Source organism: Dromiciops gliroides, chromosome 6 (genome assembly GCF_019393635.1).
Source record: "Dromiciops gliroides isolate mDroGli1 chromosome 6, mDroGli1.pri, whole genome shotgun sequence".
NCBI classification, from domain to species: domain Eukaryota; kingdom Metazoa; phylum Chordata; class Mammalia; order Microbiotheria; family Microbiotheriidae; genus Dromiciops; species Dromiciops gliroides.
This window is the reverse complement of record NC_057866.1, coordinates 18,495,854-18,521,367: the sequence shown is the minus strand read 5'-3', so window position 1 is coordinate 18,521,367 and position 25,514 is coordinate 18,495,854. Positions and strand designations below refer to the sequence as shown.

The following is a 25,514-nucleotide window of genomic DNA, read 5'->3' as shown; positions in this document are numbered from 1 at the left end:
GAATTCATCCTGCCATTCTCATGAAAGGTTTTCTCTGAAATATTTTCTTCATGGCGTCAATGACATCCTTATTTCTGAGGCTGTAGATCAAAGGGTTCAGCATGGGACTCACAAAGGTATAAAAAACAGCAATGATTTTGGATTCCTCAACAGACTGCTCAGAGGGGGGTCGTAAGTACATGCAGAAGAGGGTTCCATAAAACAGAATGACAGAGGTCAGGTGGGACCCACAGGTAGAGAAGGCCTTGCGTCTGCCTTCAGCAGATCGAATTCTCAAAATGGCAGCAAAAATGAAAACATAAGAACAGAGAATAGTGAGGAGAGAGCTTAAGAGAGTAAAGCCAGCCACTATGAACATGGCCATTTTTTTGACATAGACATCAGAACAGGCCAAGAGCAGGAGAGGAGGGTCAGCACAGTAGAAGTGGTTAATTTCATTGGGTCCACAGTAGGATAAGTGGAAGGTCAGCAGGGACTGGGAAAGGCCATTCAGGAAGCCATAGACATAGGGAACAATGACCAGGCAGAGGCAGACATTCTGGTTCATTTTGGTGCTGTAATGCAGAGGGCTGCTGATGGCCACATAGCGATCAATGGCCATTGAAGCAAGGATATAAAACTCTGTAATCACCAGGGCAATGAAGGAAAGACACTGGATAAAGCATCCAGCAAAGGAGATGACCTTTCTCTCTGAGAGGAAATGAACAAGCATCTGAGGGGTGATGTTGGAGGAGTAACATAAGTCAACAAAGGAGAGATGACTGAGGAAAAAGTACATGGGAGTGTGGAGTCGTGGACTGTTGTGAATCAACATGATCATGCCCAGATTCCCCACTATGGTGATGATGTAGATCACTAGGAAGACCATGAAAAGGATCTTCTGCAGGTCTGGGTCCTCAGTTAGTCCCAGGAGGATAAATTCAGTCACCTCAGTGTGATTTGGAGGAGACATTTTCTCATGTCCTGTCAATTGAGAGATGTACCCATTAGCAATGTAAGAAGTGATTTTATTAATATGAAAAATAATGATTATATCACCTTAAGAGGCTCTACCCATCACTAATATTCACATACAGATTTTAGCTTCCTTCATCATTTCTGTTTATATCTTTTTTTCTTCCTTCCCTCCTCTATCACACACACACACACACACACACACACACACACACAAACATAGTCACATGACTTGCAATATATAGGATAATATAAGTAAGTATGTATTCACAATCTGCATTTACCATACTATTCTGAATTTCCTTATGGTAAATAAATTTTTAAGCCTATATGGGAGTAGAAAATGTGATTTTACAGGAGGCCTAATTGTATAAAATCTAAATGAAAGCTAACTAGGCAGGTAGCACAGTGGATAGGTTTTCATACTACCTCACACAGATTTTTAAATAATAAACATTTTTATTTAAATTTTTGAGTTTTAAATTTTATCCGTCCTTCCCTTCCTTCCCCACCTCTCTGAGTTGATAAACAATCAGAAATAGGTTATACATGTGTGATTATACAAAACCTTACAATATTAGTCATTTTGTATAAGAAAACTTCAATAAAAGCAAAAAAATGAGTGGAAAGTACCATGTTTGTGTCTGTGTTCAATCAAAATCAGTTCTTTCTTTCAGGGTAGATAGTATGCTTCATCATTAATTCTTTGGGATTCCCTTGGATCATTTTATTGCTGAGACTAGCTGTCATTCACAGCATTTCTTCAAATAATATTGCTTTCACTATGCACAATGTTCTCCTGGTTATGTTCACTTCCCTATACATCACTTAATACAAGTCTTTCCAGTTCTTTCTGAAATCATCCTGCTTGTCATTAATTATACTACAATAATATTCCGTTACCATCATATACCATAACTTCTTTAGCTATTCGCCAGTTGATAGTCATCCCTTTGATTTCCAATTCTTAGTAACTACAAAAAGAATTGGTGTAAATATTTTTCAAACAAATAGGTCTTTTTCTCTCTTTTTTTTTCCTTTGGTATTACCTCCCAAGCTCTGTTACTGAGCCCATGCTATTTATCCTTTCCTAGGCTCAATTTCCTTATCTTTAAAATTAGGACAATAAAAACAATTTTCTTGAAGGGTTGTCATGAGGATTAAAAGAATGATGATATTCAAAGTGTTTTTCAAATCTTAAAATAGTATACAAATGTTCACGAGTATCATCGTCATCAGTGACATTGCAATGTTTCACTTGAAACCCACAATATTATGATGGTAAAATATTAAAAATGGTATGTAATTAGTCAAGAGTTTTCAATAATTTACCCACCCATGAAGATACCAAGTCATGAAATTATTTCCCCTTCTTTCAAATCAGTGATTACTTTTGACTACTTTCTTTTGTCATTTCATGTCATCTATAAAATCAAGGCAGTTTGGTCTTACAGATGGATAGAGCACTGAACTTGAATCAGGATGACCCATCTTCACGAATTCAAATCTGGCTTCTGAAACTTACTAGCTATGTGAAGCTGGGCAACTCACTTAATCCAGTCTTCCTCAGGAAATGGGAAAACATTCTAGTATCTTTGCCAAGAAAATGCCAAATGTAGTAATGAACAATCAGACAAGATTGAAAAAGAATAAACAATAATTATATAAAAGGTCCTTTCTACTTCTGATATCCTCTACTCTTTGCCCTAAATCCTCTTTTAGCTTTAATATTCCAAGAACATCATAATCAAAGGGGGAATGAAAAAGATTAGAATAGGAAGCAGTCTTGGATCTTTAAAGACATGAAATGTTTGAGATGAATTTATGTTTCTTTTTTTTACTTCTGTTATTCTAAGGATCCTTTCACCTCTACATTCTTTTCTTATACATGTTTGCAAATTGCATGTAATGGTTTAGGCATATGGTAAATAGGCATAGTTATACAGAACTTGTGTTAAAATGGTTAGGTCTCTCAAATTGATGATCATGTGTCTGAATTTATCTGATGGCCATGGTTGGGATGAAGTTATATATGTTGATCTTATACATCACACCCAAGCATAACCTTGAATATAAATATTATATAGACATGCAGATATGGAAACAAAAAAGAACTATTTTCCAATTTTTATAAATATCAGCATTTTCACATTGATGAGATAACATGTGGACAATTAAACCACAAATAAGAAACTAATACTTAGCTTCCAAAAAACAATAAAAAGCCCCACAAAACAAAACAAAAAAAACCCCACATTGTCTACCTGTCAAAGTGGTGGGTTCTCTACTACCGCATCGTTTATTTCAGAAGAAGGGCATGGCCTGAATGACTATCTTTCCATCTATCCTCTTGTACTGGGTTAGAGGTTAGATCAAAAGATCCCCTAAGATACCTTTCTCTTCTAAGACTCTGATCCAAATTCGTAAAAGGGTTTGTATCATAATATATATTTTTTGTGCATTTTCCCTGAAGGATGACTCAGACATATTCCCAGGAAGCCATTACAATATTTGCTCTTCCACTATCTCTAGGGAACCATATCAATTAGAGGAATTTTTGAACTGATTCTCTCTGGTGCCCAAGCTGCCTTGTGAATTGGTGGTCTCTTGCTTTGTCTCAAAGGTGTATTCCTAAAGGCTTACATGTGCATTGATCAATCTTTAACTGTTGGAAGGCAACTGGTCATTGGATCCTTTAATAAATAATCTTTTCGTGATTCAAGTCTAGTAGGTGGTCTGGTGGATAGAGTGCTTGGACTTGGAGTCAGGAAAATCTAAGTTCAAATCCCATTTCAGGCTGTTCCTAAAGGTGTGATCCAGGCCAAGTCATCTGACCTCTCACATCCTCAGTTTCTTCATCTATGAAACAACACTATTTATAGCAATTAACTGACATAGTTTTTGAGAAGATCAATTGAGAATGCATATGTGAAGTGCATTTACTACCTTCAAAGGTCTTTGTAAAATTGTTTATTTCAAGGTTTTTGTTTGTTTGGTTGGTTTGTTTTTGTTTGTTTGTTTGTTTTTACCATGAGCTATGGCCATATAGCTGAATGTGAAAGTGAGGAATGCATGCATTCATATTCACCTTTCAAGGTTATGAGGAAATAATGCACTATTTTAGGACTCAATATTCCCATAGTATCGATTGTAGATTTGAATGAACAAATACTATTTTGGGGCACCAGACTATCTATCCCACCACAAACTTCATTATGAATACATTATGTGTGTAATGTATTCCCAAGCATTGTGATGAAATTAAATTGCAAGCACTTCATAATACAGGATTCTGTATCTGGTACTTGAGTTCAGGGCTTGTTATAAACTGACAAAATAATGTAGGGTGGTTAATTCAAAGGCCTGAACTTAACCTAACCAAGCTTGCTAAAAAGGAAGTAGGATGGCAACAAACATCCTATAAATTATATGGGAAATAATGCTGAAGTGAAAATCAAAAAACTAGACTCTTAAGTGTCTCTGCGGAATCCCCTTCCTTGGTCCCAGTTATCATCTCTGTCAATTTAATGTAACACTATAGCTGTCTAGTGAAACAAATGGGATCATTATCTCTTGAGATTCTTTTACTTCAAAGTATCAATGACTCTTACCATGACAGGAATCTCAGTACTCAGAGAATCAGAGAACAAAGAATGTTTGGGTTAGAAGGGGATGCCAGAAACTTTTTATAACATTATATACCTGAAAAATAATCCCCTTGACAAAATGTTTTAAAGTAATCCAAAAACAATTTATCCGGGGCCTGCTCTGTGTAAGATGCTATGACATGATATGAGGTCCTAGGAAAGCAAAGACAAAAGGAAAACAATTTCTGTCCTCCAGAACCTTCAATCTACCAACTGCTCATCCAGCCTTCTTATGAAGACGTTCAGGGAAAGGAAACCCATTCATCCTTGTACCTTCTCCTCTTTTTTCTCCTCCTCCTCCTCCTTTTCTTAACAACAACAATAATAAAGCAAGCATTTACATAGCACTTCAAAGTTTACTAAAGTGAAGCAGTGGATAGAGCATACTATTAACTACATTCTGAGTCCATAGAATAATTAAATATCACCATTGTAGGAAGTCTCCAGTGGAGCTTTTCAAGGATCAGGGTTTGTTCCAATGTTGTCTAACATTCTTATCAATGACTTCAATAGAGTTATTAATATTAGCTCATCACAATCACAGATGACTCAAAGATGAATAGGGAGGGATAACTGACCCATTGGATAAAGAAAGGGTACAAAGTGATCTTTATAGAATATTATACTAAACCTAATGAGAAGAATTTCAATACAGTTCAATATAAAGACTTGAACATCACAGATGCAATAGAGGGGGAAGTAAAATTAGATAACAGTTGTTCTAAAAAACGATCTGATGGTTTTCATGGGCTGTAACCTTTTGATGGGTCAGCAGTAAGATGTGTTGGTCAAAAAACAAATTATAAAAATACCATTTTTTGCTACATTAAGAGAGGGAGGGCTCTTAGGAATAAGGAGGAGATAGTTCCAATGTACTCTGATTTTGGCAATATTATGTTCTGTTTGGGGCACCACAGTGTAAGAAGGATATTGGCAAACTGGTGAGAGTGTCTTAAGGAGAGCAATTAGGATGTGTAGGGCCTTGAATCCTTATCTTTTGATGTTCATATAAAGGAGCTTGAGTTGTTTAGCTCGGAAAAGAAAAGAGCGGAGGGGAAGGTTATATAGAGGACACGCAAACTCTCTTCTATTTTTTGAAGGGTTATCATGAAGAAGAAAGGTCAGATATGTTCTATTTGGTCCAAGAGGACTGCAGAAAAAATTATTTAGGCTTGAGATCGGAGGAGGGGAGGGGAAGTGTTTGTTCCTTAAAATTCTAGCTGAGCAAAATTGGAATGGACTACCATGAGAGGTGATGGGTTCCCTGTCCTTGGAAGTTTTCCAGCAGAGGCCAGAGTTTGGACTCATTGAAAATAGATAGTATCAATCAGTACTGGATTTAATCTGTATCAATGCATTAATTCCTCCAATAACATTCAGAACATGGGAGTCATAGAATAAAAGACAGATGAGACAGATGCAACCCATTGTTGAAATTGGGTAAGAAATGAGGGTTAAAGAACAAGAGAACAAGGGATTTAAAGGGACCAATTAAACTAAAACTAGTTAACTCTAGGATCAAGACTAAAAGGAATGAGAGGCTGAATCAGGGGTGTTGATGGACTTAGTGATCAAGGGAGAGAGAATGGCTGGATAAATAAATGGTTCAGGGGGTTTGGAATCAGCTGACATGGTTTTGAATCATTCTAGGACACTACTACTTGTATTACCTGGGGTAAAATACCTCTTTCTCTCTCTCCTCTCTCTCCTCTCTCTCTCTTCTTTCTGTCTCTTTCTCTGTCTCTGTCTCTCTGTCTCTGTCTCTGTCTGCCTCTGTCTGTCTGTCTGTCTGTCTCTCTCTCTGTGTCCTTGTCTCTGTGTGCATGTGGGCTCATGTACACATGTGAAGATTAGGATTATAATACCAAGAAGGACACAACCACTCAAAATATCACAAGTCAGTTTATTACATAGTCATGAAACATGTGACTCCCCAGGCCTTCTGTCCCACAAGTAAGCATGAAACAATGGCAAGGCAAAAAGTACATTTGAATAACTTCTCCATGACATAAGAATCCCTTGCTGAAATAATAAATGGGAATAAGAGCAAGAATATATACTACTCCAATGTAGGCAGCACTCTACTCACAGAAAATAAAAATACTGTTCTCCCTCTCACATGTATGTACCATTTGGAATATCTAGCTACATGCATGTAGTTTTAGGTTTAAGTGTAAAGCGTTTGACATATGTTATTTCATTTGAATCTCACCATAGTCCTTTAAGGTAGATGATATTAGGGGAGAGGGGAGTGTGTGCTGGAGTCAGCTCTATTGGAGAGCTCATAAGTTCTGATTGATAAATTTTCATTGTAAGAATCTACCCCTCAGAAATCATCAAATGCCATAAATAAGGGCTTTAGTTATTGTATTTATTGTATTTATTGTATTTTTGATCTTCTAGACTTAATAACAAGATGGAGAAAATTTTAGTAAGACAGGTTAAGCTTAAACATATGTTGTACACATTTTTGTTTCTAAAGAGCTAGCTGTTCCATATTTAATAGTACACCATTGCTTTAGTATCCCCATTATGCAGATGAGGAAGTTGAGAAACTAGGATATTTTTAAATGTCAAAGACTATGAGTTCTTGTTGTTAGCCCTTTTGACATAGTGGATAGAGTGATAGATTTGGTTTCGGGAAAACTCTCCAAAGTTCAAATCCAATTACAGCCACTTACCATCTGTGTGACCATGGACAAGACACAATCTCTTCCTGCCTCAGTTGTCTCATCTATAAATTAGAAATAATAAAATACCTATATGTCAGGGTTGTTGCAAGAAAATGAATATTATATACATAAATATATATATATATATGTATATTACTAATTATAATTTTATTGCTTTGAAATTCCCTCCCCAAATTATTAAGAAATAGAAATTTTAATGAAATGTATAAAAATATCTAGGGGATAGGGACAGGAATTGGACCTGTGATTTCATTAATTTAGGGAACTCTCACATGAGGGAACTTCTATCAGTGCAGATTAGCACAGATTACCAATGATAAGATTAGAGATCTGTATAGATCACTAACATGTTAAATGAATCATCCAAGATGATACAACCAGTATATTTAACAGATAGGACTTGAAGTCACCCCTCCCCACCCATTTCCAAGGCAGCACTCTGTCCACTAAGTCATGGAGCTTCTTATGAAGAGAATTCCCAAGAGAAATATCAACGGCAGCACCATTAGCATTGTCATCATAATCACATCATCATAAATGGCATCACCATAAACACCAGCAACAATAAACTTTTTCCTGAGGACATTTTATGTGCCTTTGTATTGTGTTAAATGTCGGGGAAATCTTCTCATTGTTGCCAATATTTGGATTATAAAAACAAGATGAAAATAAAAATGGAATGGAAGGAAAACTTACTACAGAATCAGGGGAAAGTATGAGAAAATAATGGAATTTGACAGATTCCCAGAGGCCCCACCTGATACAAAAGTTGGCTCTGCTAATTACTACTGCTACTTATTTTGTAGCCACAAGGAAAGTACTTTCGGAATTTGAACCATTATTTCTTGATTTATTAAATGGAAAGAATAGGCTCAAGTATTGTTTGTTAATTTAAGCTTCCTTACAATTCATGATGCTATGAGCTGATGTATCTATGTAATACATCCTGCCATGTTCATGAAAAGTTTTCTCTGGAATACTTTATTCATGGCGTCAATGACATCCTTATTTCTGAGGCTGTAGATCAAAGGGTTCAGCATGGGACTCACAAAGGTATAAAAGACAGCAATGGTTTTGGATTCCTCAACAGACTGCTCAGAGGGGGGTCGTAAGTACATGCAGAAGAGGGTTCCATAAAACAGAGTGACTGCTATTAGATGAGATGCACAGGTGGAGAAGGCCTTGCGTCTGCCTTCAGCAGATCGAATTCTCAAAATGGCAGCAAAAATGAAAACATAAGAACAGAGAATTGTAAAGAGAGAGCTTGAGAGAGTAAAGCCAGCCACTATGAACATGGCCATTTTTTTGACATAGACATCAGAACAGGCTAAGAGCAGGAGAGGAGGGTCAGCACAGTAGAAGTGGTTAATTTCATTGGGTCCACAGTAGGATAAGTGGAAGGTCAGCAGGGACTGGGAAAGGCCATTCAGGAAGCCATAGACATAGGGAACAATGACCAGGCAGAGGCAGACATTCTGGTTCATTTTGGTGCTGTAATGCAGAGGGCTGCTGATGGCCACATAGCGATCAATGGCCATTGAAGCAAGGATATAAAACTCTGTAATCACCAGGGCAATGAAGGAAAGACACTGGATAAAGCATCCAGCAAAGGAGATGACCTTTCTCTCTGAGAGGAAATGAACAAGCATCTGAGGGGTGATGTTGGAGGAGTAACATAAGTCAACAAAGGAGAGATGACTGAGGAAAAAGTACATGGGAGTGTGGAGTCGTGGACTGTTGTGAATCAACATGATCATGCCCAGATTCCCCACTATGGTGATGATGTAGATCACTAGGAAGACCATGAAAAGGATCTTCTGCAGGTCTGGGTCCTCAGTTAGTCCCAGGAGGATGAATTCAGTCACCTCAGTATGATTTGGAGGAGACATTTTCTCATGTCCTGTCAATTGAGATATGTACCCATTAGCAATGTGAGAAGTGAATTTAATTTTTTTTTAATTTTTAATTTTTGGTGAGGCAATTGGGGTTAAGTGACTTGCCCAGGGTCACACAGCTAGTAACTGTTAAGTTTCTGAGGCCGGATATGAACTCAGGTCCTCCTGAATCCAAGGCCGGTGCTCTATCCACTGCACCACCTAGCTGCCCCAGAGAAGTGATTTTAATAATATGAAAACTGATGATTATATCACTTTAGTATTTTCTACCAATCTTCACCCAGTATTTATGTAAAACTATTTAGCTTCCCTATTTCATTCTCTTTTTGTCTTTATATTTCTTTCTTTTTGCTCCTTCCCTCCATTCCTTCTTATTCTTTTCCTCCTCTATTTTCTTATTTGTTTGGATTTTTTAAAGAATGCAAATAGGTATCATATCTTAAATGAAAGTGATAATACAAGCTTGTAAAAACACTATTTTTGTGTAGTACTGTCTGTGTTGACCTCTTTTTAAAATACAGAATAAAGAAATCATCTCCATTGCTTCTCAACCATTAGATGAGTTTATTGTTTCATGCCATCTTTGAAATGATGCTGATGGATTAGATGGCCTATGAAGTCACTTCTAGCTTCATCATTCTATGTTCAAATATCCCTTATAGCCCTGACATTTTATAATTCACTTTTCAGAGTTTTTTCCTAACTATGTTATTGTATATCCTAGGGGTTTTTCCAACTCTATGTATCTTTGTTTCTCTACTTGTGTTATTTTTATCTAAATTGATCCATTTATTAAATCTAGGCTACATAGAGATGTAGCAAATATGGAATCTGCATCTGCCCAGATCCCTGAGTTAAGGCTAGCATATTATCATTTAATTATAGTTTAGAGTTATACTGGAAAACAGAGCTGAAAACAATCTCAAGGCTATCATAATATAATATTTGATGAATATGAAGTTTATAAAATGCAAATGAAACTGTGATCCTATGTGTAAAGATATGTCCACTAATGATTGTTATTCATTAGTGAAGATCTTGTAACCTTGTAATTACTTAATAAATGCATTTCTTTTAATTACTCATAACTTTCTTAGCATCCATACTTTTTTCCTCAATGTAATTCAGCATGGGTATTTAAGCCCAAAGTGAATATTTTGGCCTCACCATCTTAGCAAATAATGAATTTCTTACCTTTGAAAGTAGTATAGTTTCTGTTCACTCAGCTTCCCAGGGTTTATGTCAGAAAAAGGGAAGAGACTAGAAGATCACCTGTCAGAGGCTCTTGAAGTTTTACTACATTGGGTTGTAATATGTACAACATTGCTAAGATCCCTTTCAGAATTAAGATTTTAGGATGCTATGATAAAGAAGAGACATTTATATCATGATGGCATTATTGTAGGTATTCCCTGAAGCACCCCCCAATTACATCCCTTGGGAATTAAATCCTTAAATCATGTAACATCTCAAGGGCATATACAAAAATTGATAATGACTAGATTCTCCCTAATCATCAACCCTCTTTCTAGTCTTCACCTTCCTTTTTATTCTCAGTGTTTGGCATAATGCCAGATACATAGCAAGCAATAAATCATGATTTGCAGATTGACTGAGGTAGCTGAGAAGATATAAAAAGTAATCTATTTTATTTTTTATAAATTATTTTTATCAATTACCATTATTTTAATATCATATTTCTTCCCCATACAGAAAGCAAATATTTTGGGTGTTTTTTAAGATATTTTGTAAACTAATTTTAGCAGTTTTTAATTTATTTCATTTTTGAAAAATGTCAATAATTTTAATTTTAAAATAACAACAAAATGTGGACTTTAAGTTATTTTTTAAAATATTTTAATTTTAATTAAATGTATTTTCTTTTATTTCCATCCAAGAAGCATAAAAGTGGAAAATAAAAATAAAACATCAACTGAGTCTAACAACATATGCAAAGTCCCCCATTCATAGTTCTCCAAATATACAATTAAGGGATAGTGATGCATTTCCTCAGTTCTTCTCTAGAGCCAGCCTTAGCTTTCATAATCAATCACCATTCACTTCATTTTTGTTGTTATGGATGTTCTTTCCATTTGCATCATTGCTGCTCATGAGACCACATCCACCCTCAACAATCTAGACAAGGAAACCCACTTCATTCTGTTTTTTAACCACTGATGATCTAACTTACCATAAATCCCAATGAGAGATGCAAGAACAAAACAAGCCATTTTGGTAGCCAATCTGGCTCAAATTGGCTTTGTTTACAGGAAAATCCTAGGGTGGGAACTTAGCTCAACTTAATTGAGTAAATGCCTCCAAGAGTAGGAATGTGAAAACATTATTAGGAATTCGGACACAACTAGAATTGTTCAGAGGGAATAACTAGTAATAGGTGCTATTACATTTAATATTAACAAATTTTCTGTCAAAAGTTGGCCGAGAGCCATGGTATGGACATCACTGTTTTGTTTTTTGTTTTTTCCCTAAGGACACTTGTCATTAAAAAACAAACCAAAACAGTTTTGTATCTAGCTGGTTGCTCCATATGTTTTCAAAGGCAAAGACTAAGGTCTTTGGTGATTTTGATTTGAGGAAGAGACATGCAAATGTTTCTGTACTGGGCACCATGATTTAGCTGGAATGTAGAGGGGGGGGGGAAACATCAGCTCTCTCCTCTCCAAGTGCTCTCTTTCCTCTTTTTCAGAGATCCTTAAAACTCCTGTATAGGAAGAAATTCATGCCTTTCAATTCTCATCACATGTGACTTCCTCTTTTCCTAAAATGTGAAGAAACTTTCAGTCTTCAGTGACTTAGACTCCCTTTTCCAAGCAGCTGATCAAAACTTACCAGAAGACCAGTTACAATAATATTACAGATTTAGAACAAGAAGTACCTTAGAGACTGACATCCCCTCTCTCATTTTACACTTATGAAAATCAAGGATTAGGTAAATTGTGTCACTCTCTCAATGTCACATTGGTAGTAAATATTGGAACGTGAATTTGAGCTCAACTTCTCTCGAGAAACCAGATTTGTTTTCCCTAGATCATGTAAATAAAAAAGACCACTGGTTAATGACAGAAACCTGCCCCCACAAAAACATAAGCAGAATGAATCACAGTTATAAAGACAAGCACCTATTTTTTGTTTCTCTTCAGCAACTGGTTATAGCCCTTGTATGTGAAACCTCTGTAAAAGTTCCAAAGACCTTTTTTGAAGACAAGTATTTAAGCAGTTAAAAAGGCAGTAGGAGTGGAGGGTTGTTCGGTCCCTTGATCAGTTAGGTCCAGATGGATTAATCACCTGCTTCCTGGGTTGCCACAGGATGCTATTAATTCCATTTGCACAATACAAATTATCCTGTTAGCTCACTCCTTGAAAGCAAACATTGTAAATGTGGAGCAGGAAGCCTCTAGGAATCTTTGCAGATAAGAAAGGTCCATGTAGCCCTTCACCTGGTTCAGGAAAATTGGGGCTAACAATAAATAGATGGTTATGTCTCAAGAAGGCTCAGGAGAAGTTTACTTGGTTTGTGCTTCTATTGTTCTCAGGAATATCTGATTATTTGCATATCGGACAGTTTCAATCTCTGTTATCTTAAGGGACCTTTGATTTGTTAAACTAGGCTTTCATACAGTTTCTTTCAAAAAATAAGGGAATTTTACCAAATAATCATCAGTGGTTATAGTGGCTGTGGTCTACCCTTAGAGTTAGGAAGACCTAAAGTCGAATCCTAACTTACTAGCTATGCATGTCACTTAACTGCTCTTGACCTTGGTTTCCTCTTCTCTAAAATAGAGGTATTAATATTTGCTACCTTACAGGATTCTTGTGAAAATATCATGACATAATATTTAAATTCTAGCTATTATTTTCAGAGATAATTTTCTGTCTATAAGAAATGAAGTTTCCAGCTAGAAGAACTCTTGAAACATAGTTAAATTTGTTTTGCTGACAATAGTGTCCCTACTGATGTATTCATAGATCCAAGAAGTACTGAAGGAAGTCACACATTAAAATGTATAAAATTACAATTGACAAAAGGTACAACAAATGAAATCTGAATTATGACAACGGCTTTCTGGAATTTCATAAAGAAAATCTGACTGACCCAATGTTACCTAACTGGAAAATGGATTAGAACTTCAGTTTCCCATCATTTTAGTTCTGATTTCTTTTCACTGGATCATGAAAAACTTTGAAACATTGGTGTACTAGATTACTAGAAACTGAAATATTACAGCTAGTAGAATGATAGCAGATTTCTACTCCAAACAATCTCTTCCGCTTACTCCCATTGAACTATGCCTCATTGTTCTGCCATCTTTGTTCTATGGCCCAGTCCAGAGTTCACATTCTTTCCTTTTTGATCTAAAGTCTCCTCCAGTACAAAAAAATTTAGTCCAGGTTCTACAGTATCTTTCAGATCTGGAATTCTATGTTCTATGTTCTCCTTTTTATCTCTATAATTTAAAAAATAACTACCATTTATATAGTGCATTAAAGTTTGCAGAGCACATTATATGTTATCTCATTTGATCCTCTGAGAGATGGGTGCTACAATTATGTCCACTTTACAAATGAGGAAATTGAGCCTGACAAAGGATATGTGCCATTCCCACCATCATGAAGCTTGTTAGATTCTGAGGCAATATTTGAATTTGTGTCTTATGACTCCAGGTGCAATACTCAATCTACTATGAAATCTAGCTGTTCCTGGCATTCTGCATTCTCAGTGTTAAGGTCCATTCTAGTTTTTACAGTCTATGTTATATCCTCTGTCGTACCTCCAGAATACTGAGTTCTAGGTGCTACTACCCTATCGTTTCCAGCTTTAAAATTCAATTACTCTAGGGGGCAACTAGGTGGCACAGTGGATAAAGCACTGGCCTTGGACTCAGGAGTACCTGAGTTCAAATCCAGCCTCAGACACTTGACACTAGCTGTGTGACCCTAGGCAAGTCACTTAACCCTCATTGCCCCCCCCCCAATGCAATTACTCTAAAACAACACTAATTAGAGGATGAGGATATTTGTATAATGACTTTCCTAAAGGAAGCTTTCACCTCTTTGTTCCTCAGACTATAGATCAGGGGGTTCAACATGGGGATCACCACTGTGTAGAACACAGACACCACTTTATCTTGGTCCATGGAATAACTAGAGCTAGGGCGGAGGTACATGAAAAGAATTGTCCCAAAGAAGATGGTGACAGCCATCAGGTGGGAGGCACAAGTGGAGAAGGCTTTGTATCTTCCCTCAGCTGAACGTATCCTCATAATGGCAACAATGACATGTAGATAAGAAACAAGGATAGTCAAGAGACAGCTCAATTCATTAAAACTGGCAAAAACAAAAATGACAAGCTCATTCACATGTGTATCTGAACAGGAGAGTTTCAAGATGGGTGGAGTATCACAAAAGAAGTGGTTGATGACATTAGAGCGGCAGAAGGACAGCTTAAAGGTTAAAGCTGTGTGTATTGCTGCATTGGCAAAACCTGCAAGATAAGTTCCTGACACCAGTATGATGTTGAGCCTTTGAGACATGGTGGTGGTATATAGCAGTGGGATGCAGATTGCCACATAGCGATCATATGCCATCACCGCTAGCAGAAAGCCCTCAATGCCAGCAAAAGAACCAAAGAAGAAAAATTGAGTGGCACAACCCCTCCAAGAAATGACTGCCTTATCCACCCAGAAGTTGATGAGCATGTTGGGTGTGATGACAGAGGAGTAACAGAAGTCAACAAAGGACAAGTTGCCAAGAAAAAAGTACATTGGCGTGTGAAGTCGTGAATCAAGTCTAATCAATAGGATCATCCCCAAGTTTCCCACCATACTGATCACATAGATCATGAAGAATACCCCAAAGAGAATGGGTTGTAGCTCGGGATGGTCAGTGAATCCCAGAAGAATGAAATGTGTCACTGTGCTGTGATTACTCCAAATCAATGCATCAGAAGAAGAATGTCTCCTGCTAAATAGAGAAAGAATGAGACACATAAGTAACCCAATCAGAGAAGGGAAATGGGGGGAGGGTTGCCAGCATGGAAAATTACAAAGAATATTGAATTGGAAGCTTTATGACCTGGGTTTGAGTCCTGGTTCTTTCATTTTCTACTGGTGTGATGTTAAGGCAAATCCCTTCAGCTTGGAGAGCATCAGTCTCTGTCTTTGTAAAATGTAGGGGCTTTGCCTAGATAACTCAAATGTCTCTTCTCAATCTAAGCCCTATGATCACCTAGTCTATCCCTTTTCATCTAATCAGGAGACAACATCCAAATCATCCCAGATAAATAAGGATGGCATCCATTTTTTCTATGGCATCCATTTATTCTATGGCATCCATCAATTCCAAAGAGGAAAGATGGGTTGCTGAATAAGTTCTGTGGTTGGTTATGAGATGCAGTGTTTAGAATTATAATGCCATAGAATAGGAGAGTATGAAGGTACCTCAGAGGCCATCTAATTTGACTTGGGTTTAAATTTCATATCTAACATTTAAAAGTTGTTCAACCATAGGAAAGTCATATAATCTCTTTGTACCTCAATTTCTTTGTTTATGAAATGAAGACAGCAATACATAGGCCCTAACATTGTGGTAGGCTCATAAGAGATGAAGGCTGAAAAAAAACTTGAAAACCTTGAAGTAAGACTAAAATGATGGTTGTTGTTCATTTTAACAGATGGGGAAATTGACTCCTGGGAAGAAGTAACTAATACAAGGATACTCAAGAAGTCAAAAGATGAGATCTTTATTCTGGGCTTAGTCATTGACTCCTAAATACAGTTCTTCTTCCATATTATGATGACTACATATATGACTTCCATTTTTATGACTTTTGTATTACACCTGCTCCTAATCTGAAATACAGGGTTATTGTTGGCATGTACCTTGAGTTAGTCATGTAGCCATTTCTTTTTTTAAAGTTACAAACATTTATTTTTATTTATAGTTTTGAGTTCCATTTTTCCTCCTTCCCTCCCTTCCCTTACTCCTCCCTGAAGTAATAAGAAATGAGATATGGATTATAATTTTATGATTATATAAAACATTACAGTATTCATCATTTTGTACAATAAAACTTGAATAAAAGAAAAAAAAGAAAAAAGTGAAAAGTAACATGCTTCAGTCAGTATTTCACAAAGTCAGTTCTTTCTTTGAAAATGGATACTATGTTTTATCAATAGTCCTTTTAGATTGTCTTGGATCATTGTATTGTTGAAAATAATTCTCATTCATAGTTCTTCATCAAAAAATATTGCTGTCTCTGTGCACAAAGTTCCCTTAGTTCTTCTCACTTCACTATACATCAGTTCATACAAGTCTTTCCAGTCCTTTCTGAAATCATCCTGCTTGTCATTTCTTAGAGGACAATAATATCGCATTACCATCATATACCACAGCTTGTTTAGCTGTTCCCCAATTGATGAGTATTACTTTGATTTCCAATTCTTAGTAACTACAAAAAGAATTGGTATAAATAATTTTATACAAATATGTCTTTTTCTCTTTTGGGGGATGATGTTTGGAATATAAACCTAGCATTGGTATTGCTGGATCAAAGGGTACACACAGTTCTATAGCCCTTTGGGCATAGTTCCAAATTGCTTCCCAGAATGGTTGCATCTTTTCACAACTCGACCAAAAGCTAATTAGCATCCCAGCTTTCCCACATCCCCTCCAACATCCAGTATTTCCTGGTTTTGTTTTATTTGCCACTCTGATAGGTGTGAGGTGATACTGCAGAGTTGTTTTAATTTGCATTTTTTCATATGATTAAAGATAGCTTTCATTTCTTTGTCTGAAGACTGCCTGTTCATATATTTTGATCACATCAATTGGGAAATAATTTATATTTTTATGAATTTGACTCAGTTCTTTCTATAATTGAGAAATAAGGCCTTTATCAGAGATATTTGTTTCAAAAATTCTTTACCAGTTTTCTTCTTCCCTTGTAATCTTGGTTACATTAGTTTTGTTTGTGCAAAAAAATTTAATTTTATATAATCAAAAATTATCTATTTTTATATTTTGTTTCACTCTGTATATCTTTTTTGGTCCTAATTTCTTCCTCTGCCCATAAATCCGACAGATAAATGATTCTATGCTCTCTTAATTTGTTTATGGCATCATCATTTATGTGTAAATCATGCACCCATTTTGACCTTATTTTAGTATACAGTGTGAGATTTTAGTCTATACCTAGTTTCTGACAGACTGTTTTCTAGTTTTCTCAGCAGTTTTTGTTTTGTTTCAAAAGCCTGGATCTTTGGGTTTATCATATACTGATTACTATAGTAATTTACTATAGTGTAATTTCAACCTATTCTATTCCACTGATCCTCCTTCCTATTTCTTAGCCAGTAAGCAGATTGTTTTGATAATTACCATTTTATAATAGTATGAGAACTGGTACTGCTTGACCAGCTTCTTTCATTTTTTATTGATTTCCATTATATCCTTGAACTTTTGTTTTCCCACATGAATTTTGTTATTTTTTCTCGATCTATCAAATATTTTTGATAGTTTTATTGGTATAGCACTAAATAAATAAATTAACTTTGGTAGGATTGTCATTTTTGTCATATTGTCTTAGCCTAATTTTCCAATTACTTATATCTGACTTTATTTGTGTGAAAAGTGTTTTATAGTTCTGGTCATACAGTTCCTGGTTTTGTCTTGGCAGATAGACTCCCAAATATTTTATATTGGCCACAGTTATTTTAAATGGAATTTCCTCTTTCTATCTGTTGTTGCTGAACTTTGTTGGTAATATATAGAAATGCAGATGATACATTTGGGTTTATTTTGTATCCTGCAACTTTGCTGAAGTTGTTTATATATTCAAGTAGCTGTTTATCATCTCCAAATAGTGAGTTTTGTTGCCTCATTATATATTCTAATTCCTTTAATTTCTTTTTCTCCTCTTATTGCTATAGCTAACATTTCTACTACAATATTAAATAACAGAGGTGATAATGGGCATCCTTGCTTCATCCCTGATTGTATTGTGAAGGCTTCTAGCTTATCCCCATTACAGATAATGCTTATTCATGACTTTAAATAAATAGTACTTATCATTTTAAGGTAAATTCCTTTTATTCCTATGCTCTATAATGTTTTTAATAGGAATGGGTGCAGCATTTTGTCAAAGGCCTTTTATGAGCCTATTGAGATAATCATATGGTTTCTGTTGGTTTTGTTATTGATATGGTCAATTATGCTGATAGTTTTCCTAATACATAACCAGCCCTGCATTCCTGGTATAAATCCCACAAGGTCATAGTGTTTGATCTTTGTTATGTATTGCCATACTCTTTTGCTATATTTTATTTATTTATTTTCTGTTTATATCCATTAGGAAATTTGGCCTATATTATTCTTTCTCTGTTTTGGTTCTTTCTGGTTTGGATATCAGGACCATATTTGCCTCAGAAAAGAAGTTTGGTAGTACTCCTTCACTTATATTCTCAAATAATTTATATGGTATTGGGATTAATTGTTCATTAAACGTTTGGTAGAATTCACTTGTGAATCCATCTGGTCTAGGTGATTTTTTTCTTAGGAAGTTAATTGATGACTTGTTCAATTTCTTTTTCTAAAATTGGTTTATTTTATTTCTTCTTTTAATCTAGGTAATTTATATTTTTGCACACATTAATCCATTTCATTTACACTGTCAAATTTATTGGCATGTAACTGGGAAAAATTTCTCCTAATTTTTATCTTAATTTCCTCTCATTAAGTCATTTCTGAGACACATTCCTCATCTGAAAAATGGGGTGTATGTGAATGGATTACATTGGACATGTTCTAAAGTTCTTCCAGTTTTAAGTCTATGATCCCAAAATGTAAAATAAGAATGTGTATTTGAGAGCAGAAATTATTACATTTTGATTGAAGTATAGAGTGTAAAGAGGAAGTAATGTGAGACAGGGATGGAAGAGTAACATAAGGTCAAACTGTTGAGAGCTTTGCATATGAGAATTTGTAAAACATGGTAAGGGGGAGGGGGAATTACTGAAGTTTTATGCATAGAGAAGTCTTTCCTTATCAAATGTATAGCAGTGAGGAAGCTCCTGATGGTGGATCTAGGATTGGCTCCTGGGCAAATTCTTTCAACTCTGTCAATCCTATTCTTTATCTTTAAAATAGGGATAATAATATCATCCATTTTGAAGGGTCCTTATAACTCTCAACTGACAAAATATAAGTAAAGCCCTTTGCAAACACTAAAGTTCTATAGAAATGCAGTGTCTTTGTTGGTGGTGATGATAGTATTTTTTTTGTTTGTTTTGGTTGTGTGTGTGTGTGTGTGTGTGTGTGTGTGTGTTTACAGATCAAAAAAGAAGTGTGAAGTCCTTGAAGTCAGGGAATGCTTTATATCCTCAGAACATAAAATAGTCTGCTAGGCACACAGTAGACGTTTAAAAAATGTTGGCTAAATGAATGAATCCCATACAGTAATTAGTTTGGTGATAAGAAACAGCTCTCAGGTTCAGGGTCGCTTCTCCTTATCCAACAAGATACAACCAACCATATGCCTTAACATTACCAGAGTAGATGTGTGTGTTCTCTTTCATACACATTCTACAGCCATATGATGCCCAGCTAAAAATGCAGAAAATAACATCTTGTTTCAAAGAGCTATTTGGTCCACACAGGACCAACTAACCAATTCAATTTTCTCTATCTCACTCACAGCTTTGACTGGTTATTTTTGACTTGGTGAAGATTGAGGACAGAGAACTGGTCTTTGAGGCAGCACACGGGGATGGAAGGCCTTATTCATAGCTCTGAATGAAGTCTAGCTTGGATGATAATGGGCTGGATTTAACATAAAGAAAATTTGTTTTCACCTCAATCAGTTAAGTACCAAGTACTCTGATGTTAGCTAAGCATACAAACATAAAAGTGAAACAGGCCATGCTCTCAGAGAACATATAATATAGGTTCAGAGACATCAAATTATTTGCCCATAATATCACTATTAGTAAATTTTCCAAGTAGGAATTAGAATATATAGATGTATATAGTAGTAGGCCTCCACCAGTCAAAGATGACCAAGAATCAGTGCCTTGAAGAGCCACAGGCCACAGTGTGGCTGTGCAGTCCAATGTGGGAGCCGCAGCTCCTGAGTGACTTATAACCGCTAACTGCCACATCCCCTGTTGTATCTACCCCATGAGGAGTAGCTGGAGTGTCCTCTCCAGGGCACTGGCCTGGGCAGATCAATATGGAAAATAAGCTGTTGCCCATGCAGCAGGTTTTCCCTCTCTGCGACATTGGTGGATCCAAAGGAGAGGCAGAACCAATACAGTTTGGTACCAGTGCTGCCGCAGAAGTTGCCAGAGGGATGTGATGTCCAATATCCAACTGCCTAAGGGACTCCAACTCCTGATTTTTCCTCAGGGTCAGCTCCCGAAGCCTTTCCCATATATGGGTATAGCCGCAAGGCAACAGAGGTTTAAAATCAGGGTTTCCTTCCCCTAGGCGGGTTGCCTGCCAAGGCTGATGAGCCCGACCTGCCCGAAATGAGTGTATGTGTATATATATATATGGGAAGGGGGAGAAAAAATAGAAAGGAGAGAAAGAGAGTGAAAGCAGAGAGAAGAGAAACAGAGAAAAGTGAGAAGAGAAAGTGAGATCAAGAGCTTCAGAGTAAATATAAAGTGATTTGGGTGGGGTATGGGGGTGGGGAAGTAAAATTTAGGCAAGGTGTCATTTAGAATTAGAGTACAAAGGGGGAGTAATGTGCAATATGGCTGCAAAGGGAGTTTGGAACCAGGTTGTGAAGTGCTTTAAGTAGCAAAGATCCTGCAAGTAACAGGGAATCACTGGAGTTTGTTGAATAGAAGAGGAACATATAAAATTTTATTTTAGAAAAATCAGTTTAGCATCTCTGCAAAAGATGAATTGGAAAGGGTAGAGATTTGCACCATGGAAAGAACAGAAAATTATAATAGTCCAAGTGAAAAATTATGAAGGTGTGAACTAAGGTAGTGATTTTGTGAATAGAGACAAGGGAATACCTAGGAAAGATGTTTTAGAGGCAGAATTAAAAAGATTTAGTAACTGAGTGGCTTGTGTAGAGTGAAGGAGAATGAAAAGTCAAGAGTGATCACAAAATCTGAAACCTCAGTGACTAGAAGAATAGTGTTGCCCTTGGCAGAAGAAGTTACAGGAGAGGGTGATTTGGGGGAAAGGGAATATTAAGGTAAATTTTGGAGATACTGAGCTTGAGATGTCTAGAAGAGATCTGGTTCAAAATATCTGACAAGTATTGGGTGAAGAGGGCCTTAGTAGGGAGAATAGAGTTGGATATATAGAGCTGGTGACATTAACACCAAGATGATAAGCCAATGTAGGGTGAAAGCAACAAGAGAGAGTATGTAGAGGAGGAAAAACCCAGGGCAGAATCATGGGATCTGCCAACAGTTAGGGGACATGTTAGGGATGAAGAAGCTGCAAAGAAGGCTGGAAGTCAGTCAAATGGATAAGAAAAGAAGTAAACGAAACTAATGTCACAGAAACACAGTGAGGAGAGAGGTTCCAGGACAAGAGAGGGGCCAGCAGCATACACTAGTGCAGAAAGGTTGGGAAGGATAAGCATTGTGAAAAGCTATCAGATTTGGCTTTAGAAAAAGACACTTCAGTTGAATGAAGAGGTCAAAAGTCAGGTTATGGAGGGATTAGAAGAAAATGGGAGGAGAGAAGGCAGATGCACTGAGAACAGATAGCTTCTTCAAGGAATTGGGCAGGAAAAAAAGGAGAGAGAGAGATCACAGCTATTGAGATGCTGGATTTTAGTGAGGGTGTTTTGTTTTGTTTTAATGATGGTGGAGGGTTGTGTGTGTGTGTGTATGTGTGTGTGAGTGTGCACATGCCAGCATGTGCTTGTAGGCACAGGAAACTCAATGGATAATGAGAGATGAAGGATTACAAAATTAAAGGGATTATAGTTATGTACTCTGTTTAAAAAGATGGGAGGGGATGGTACAAGAGTACAGAAATTGACCTTTGCAAGCACCAGGAATATCTCTTTATCAGAGATAGAAGTAGAGGAGGAGCAAATGGAGGGACTGTGTCAAGGGGCTGTGAGATGTAGAAAAGTCAAGTTAAAATCAAAGTCTTCAATTGCCTTGCTGGGGACCCAAGGGATAGTTTAATGGGAGAGGCTTAATAAGAGTAAAGGATCTCTAAGCTTTCAGCCACCTCTACCATTCTTTCTCCTAAATTCTCCCACTCTGATAGTCTATCGTCTATGTCCTAAGGTCTCTTTCGACTGTAACATTCTATGTTGTGTGTTCTAAGATTCCAGCTCTAACATTCTTCAGCATGTTCTGTGCTTTAAGGTCCTTTCCAGTTCTATTATTGTATATTCTAAAGTTTTATCTAATTCATTTTAATTTATGAAGCTAGCTTAATGTTTCTTTACATTTCTACCTTGTGCATCTGGAGCAAGACGATTGTCCCATTTTCTTATGGAGAATGTATTTCTCTGGTAGCATTAAAATAAAAGAATATTTGTCCTTACCTTGTGTGTCCATGGGAAGGATCCATTGAGGCTAATGGGGTTTGCATTACTTCTAAATATGTGGAAAACCAGATAAACACATAGGTTCCCTTTGACAACTCCTTAACCTTCCATTCAGGGGGCCCCAGCTGTGATTTATGAATAACAGGTAGTGGTTGACATCTGGTCACTGAATTGATCAAATAATAGCATACAGTGTTACTGGTCCTACTACAGTGAAAGGACCTTAATAAGGAAGCCATTAATCCTTGGAGATGTGGTCTCTGAAGTCCCTTGGGTTCAGTGTTCTGAATTGTTAAACACTAGTAATTAAAATGCATACATAGCAAATGCTGAATTGTAGTCTCTCCTGTGACTTTATTAGTTGGGTAGGGAAATCAAGGAAGAAAAAAAGGAAGACAATGTATGAATACATTTAAGAAATCACTAAATCCTAACCTATAATAAATAGGGTAAAGTTGATCCTTTCTTGACTCTAAGATTTTGCACAAGCTGTTTCCTCCACCAGGCTCTTAGAACTTTGCAAATTGAGTCAATCAATTCATGAAATGCACATATGAACATCTTATGGTTCAGATCACCTAGTCTCTTAATATGTGCTAAGATATAACAATAAAGAGATACACTTCATTAATCTCTCAGGACCAGGAGTGTGATCATAAATAATTAAGATCATAAAACTTGTGGTACCTGCCTTCCCAGTTCCTAGAGGAGTTCAGCTATATTTATACAATATAAAAACATAATATAATATATACAAATATACTGTTATACATTTAATATATATTTTACTTATATTACATATAAAAAATTGTGTTACTTGCACATCAGTAATTATTACTTAAGTTAGTAGAATGAGCAAATAGCAAAAATGCAATTAAAATAATAGAGATTCATTGTGAATTCTATGTTTTCTTCCTGTTCCTCTGATTTCTAGACCTACATTCTTTCAATTATTGCAATCACTCCACAAAGAGTTAGAATAGTGAAAAATGTAAAGTGTTACTATTTTGCAAGTTTATGTTATTCAGAAGCACTTTCCTGAGTGAAGTAGTCCCAAGTTTCAATCATGCAAATATCATCAGATTCTCTCACATGTACATTTCCCATTTGGAGCTGAATCTCCAGAGATTTACCTACAGAATTAAGTGGCTGCTAGGAGGTGCAGGGGAGAGAGCATTGAGGGAGACCTGAGTTCAAATCCTGCTTCAGACACTTACTTGTTATGTGACCTTGGACAGATCACTGAAGCTCTGTTTGCCTCAGTTTTCTAAACTTTAAAATGGGAATAATAATAATAATAATAATAGCAGCACCTAGTTCCCAAGCTTATTTTTTAAAGTTTCAATAATATTTTATTTTTCCTAGATCCATGTTAAATTCTGAGGATTATTGTCTCAAATGAGATCATATTGTCACAGTGCTTAGCAAAAAGCAGGTTTTATATAAATGCAAACTGCTATATTATTATATTTTTAAATTTCATTTTATTTTTAATTTATAGAATAAAACAAACATTTCCATAACATAGTACAATAAAAAGATGATTTCATGTGAAACTGAAAATTTACTATGCACAACTTGCTATTCCTTTCAAATAAACAACAAAATTATACTGTAAATTTCTTTTTTGTTCCTTCTCATCCCCACTCTATATATGGTTACCATTAGAAACAAATAGGGGTGTGTGTATATATATATGTCTCTGTGTGTGTGTATATATATATATATATATGTGTGTGTGTGTGTACACATACACACAGACATATATACACATATATCTACATATATAGGTATATATACACATATAAATACATATATAGTGATGTTTAAAATCTAAATGTGTGGTTGCCTTAAATTAGAAGCTTTAGCTTTGGGCATTAAGCATTTATTAAAGCACACTAGGTATTAGTAAAAAGGAAAACACTCGGAGTTCAGAAAGTTAAGAAAAAGCCTATTTAGCCTAGAGTTCCAGCCGGGTCCTATTCTTCTTCGAGTCCTCCACCACGAGTCTGCTTCAACCATGAACTCCTCAGCAAACTGAGTGTGGAAGCTTTTTATAGGTCTGGAGCAGAGAAAGTCCTTACACACTGCTTCAAGTTGATTAGTTAGCTTTATCCAAATTCATTGGTTCACTGGACTTGAAGGTGGTCTAGTTCAGTCCTTCTCTTCTGAGAACAATATCTGAAAGGCCAGGCCAGGTGTGGTAACAATCTAATTAACTTTAAGTAGGCTAATCAGCAGTCAATCACTCTCACTTAATTCAATGAGTTTAGATTAATCTTCAGGTGGGGTCTTTGAGTATCTGCCAAATCCCATTATTTTCTCAAAATATTCTATATATACTTTTATTTATCACTTCTTTTTCTGGAAGCAGATAGTGTCTTTTTTCATGTCCTTTATAAATAATTGGGATATTTATAATAGTCAAAATTACATTGACTCAGTCATTCTTCAAAAACTATTGCTGTTGCTATACATAACAGTTTTTTCATACATACAATGGTTCTGCTCATTTTGCCCTTCATTATTTCATGCATCTTTCCATGTTTTTCTTGTTTTTGCATTTTTACTTAAAGTTTTGAGTTCCAATCTAAGATCACTGAGCTTTTCATTTCTCATAGGACAGTAGTATTCCATCACAATCAAACACCAAAATGTGTTTGGCCATTTTCCAATTAATGGGCATCCCTGCAGTTTCCAGTTCTTTGCCACCACAAAGAGAGCTGCTATAAACATCTTAGGTCATATAGGTTATTTTTCTTTTTCCCTAATCATT

General features: G+C 36.1%; 3 protein-coding genes across 3 annotated transcripts; all 3 read right to left on the bottom strand.

Moving 5' to 3' along the window:
* Window positions 1-4: 4 nt before the first annotated feature.
* LOC122731613 (olfactory receptor 5M10-like) lies at window positions 5-952 on the bottom strand. Its single transcript, XM_043971838.1, has one exon. It carries the CDS (start codon window positions 950-952, stop codon window positions 5-7), a length of 948 nt encoding a protein of 315 aa, XP_043827773.1.
* Window positions 953-8,226: 7,274 nt separating this feature from the next.
* Window positions 8,227-9,183, bottom strand: LOC122731859 (olfactory receptor 5M10-like). The gene has a single exon (XM_043972118.1). The coding sequence runs from the start codon at window positions 9,181-9,183 to the stop codon at window positions 8,227-8,229; it is 957 nt and encodes a 318-aa protein (XP_043828053.1).
* Window positions 9,184-13,501: 4,318 nt separating this feature from the next.
* On the bottom strand, window positions 13,502-22,761 carry LOC122731858 (olfactory receptor 1020-like). The gene is made up of 3 exons (XM_043972117.1): window positions 22,736-22,761; window positions 14,238-15,171; window positions 13,502-13,570 (listed from the first exon to the last, which is right to left on the bottom strand). The coding sequence occupies exons 1-3, from the start codon at window positions 22,759-22,761 to the stop codon at window positions 13,502-13,504; spliced, it is 1,029 nt and encodes a 342-aa protein (XP_043828052.1).
* Between the last annotated feature and the right edge of the window lie 2,753 nt (window positions 22,762-25,514).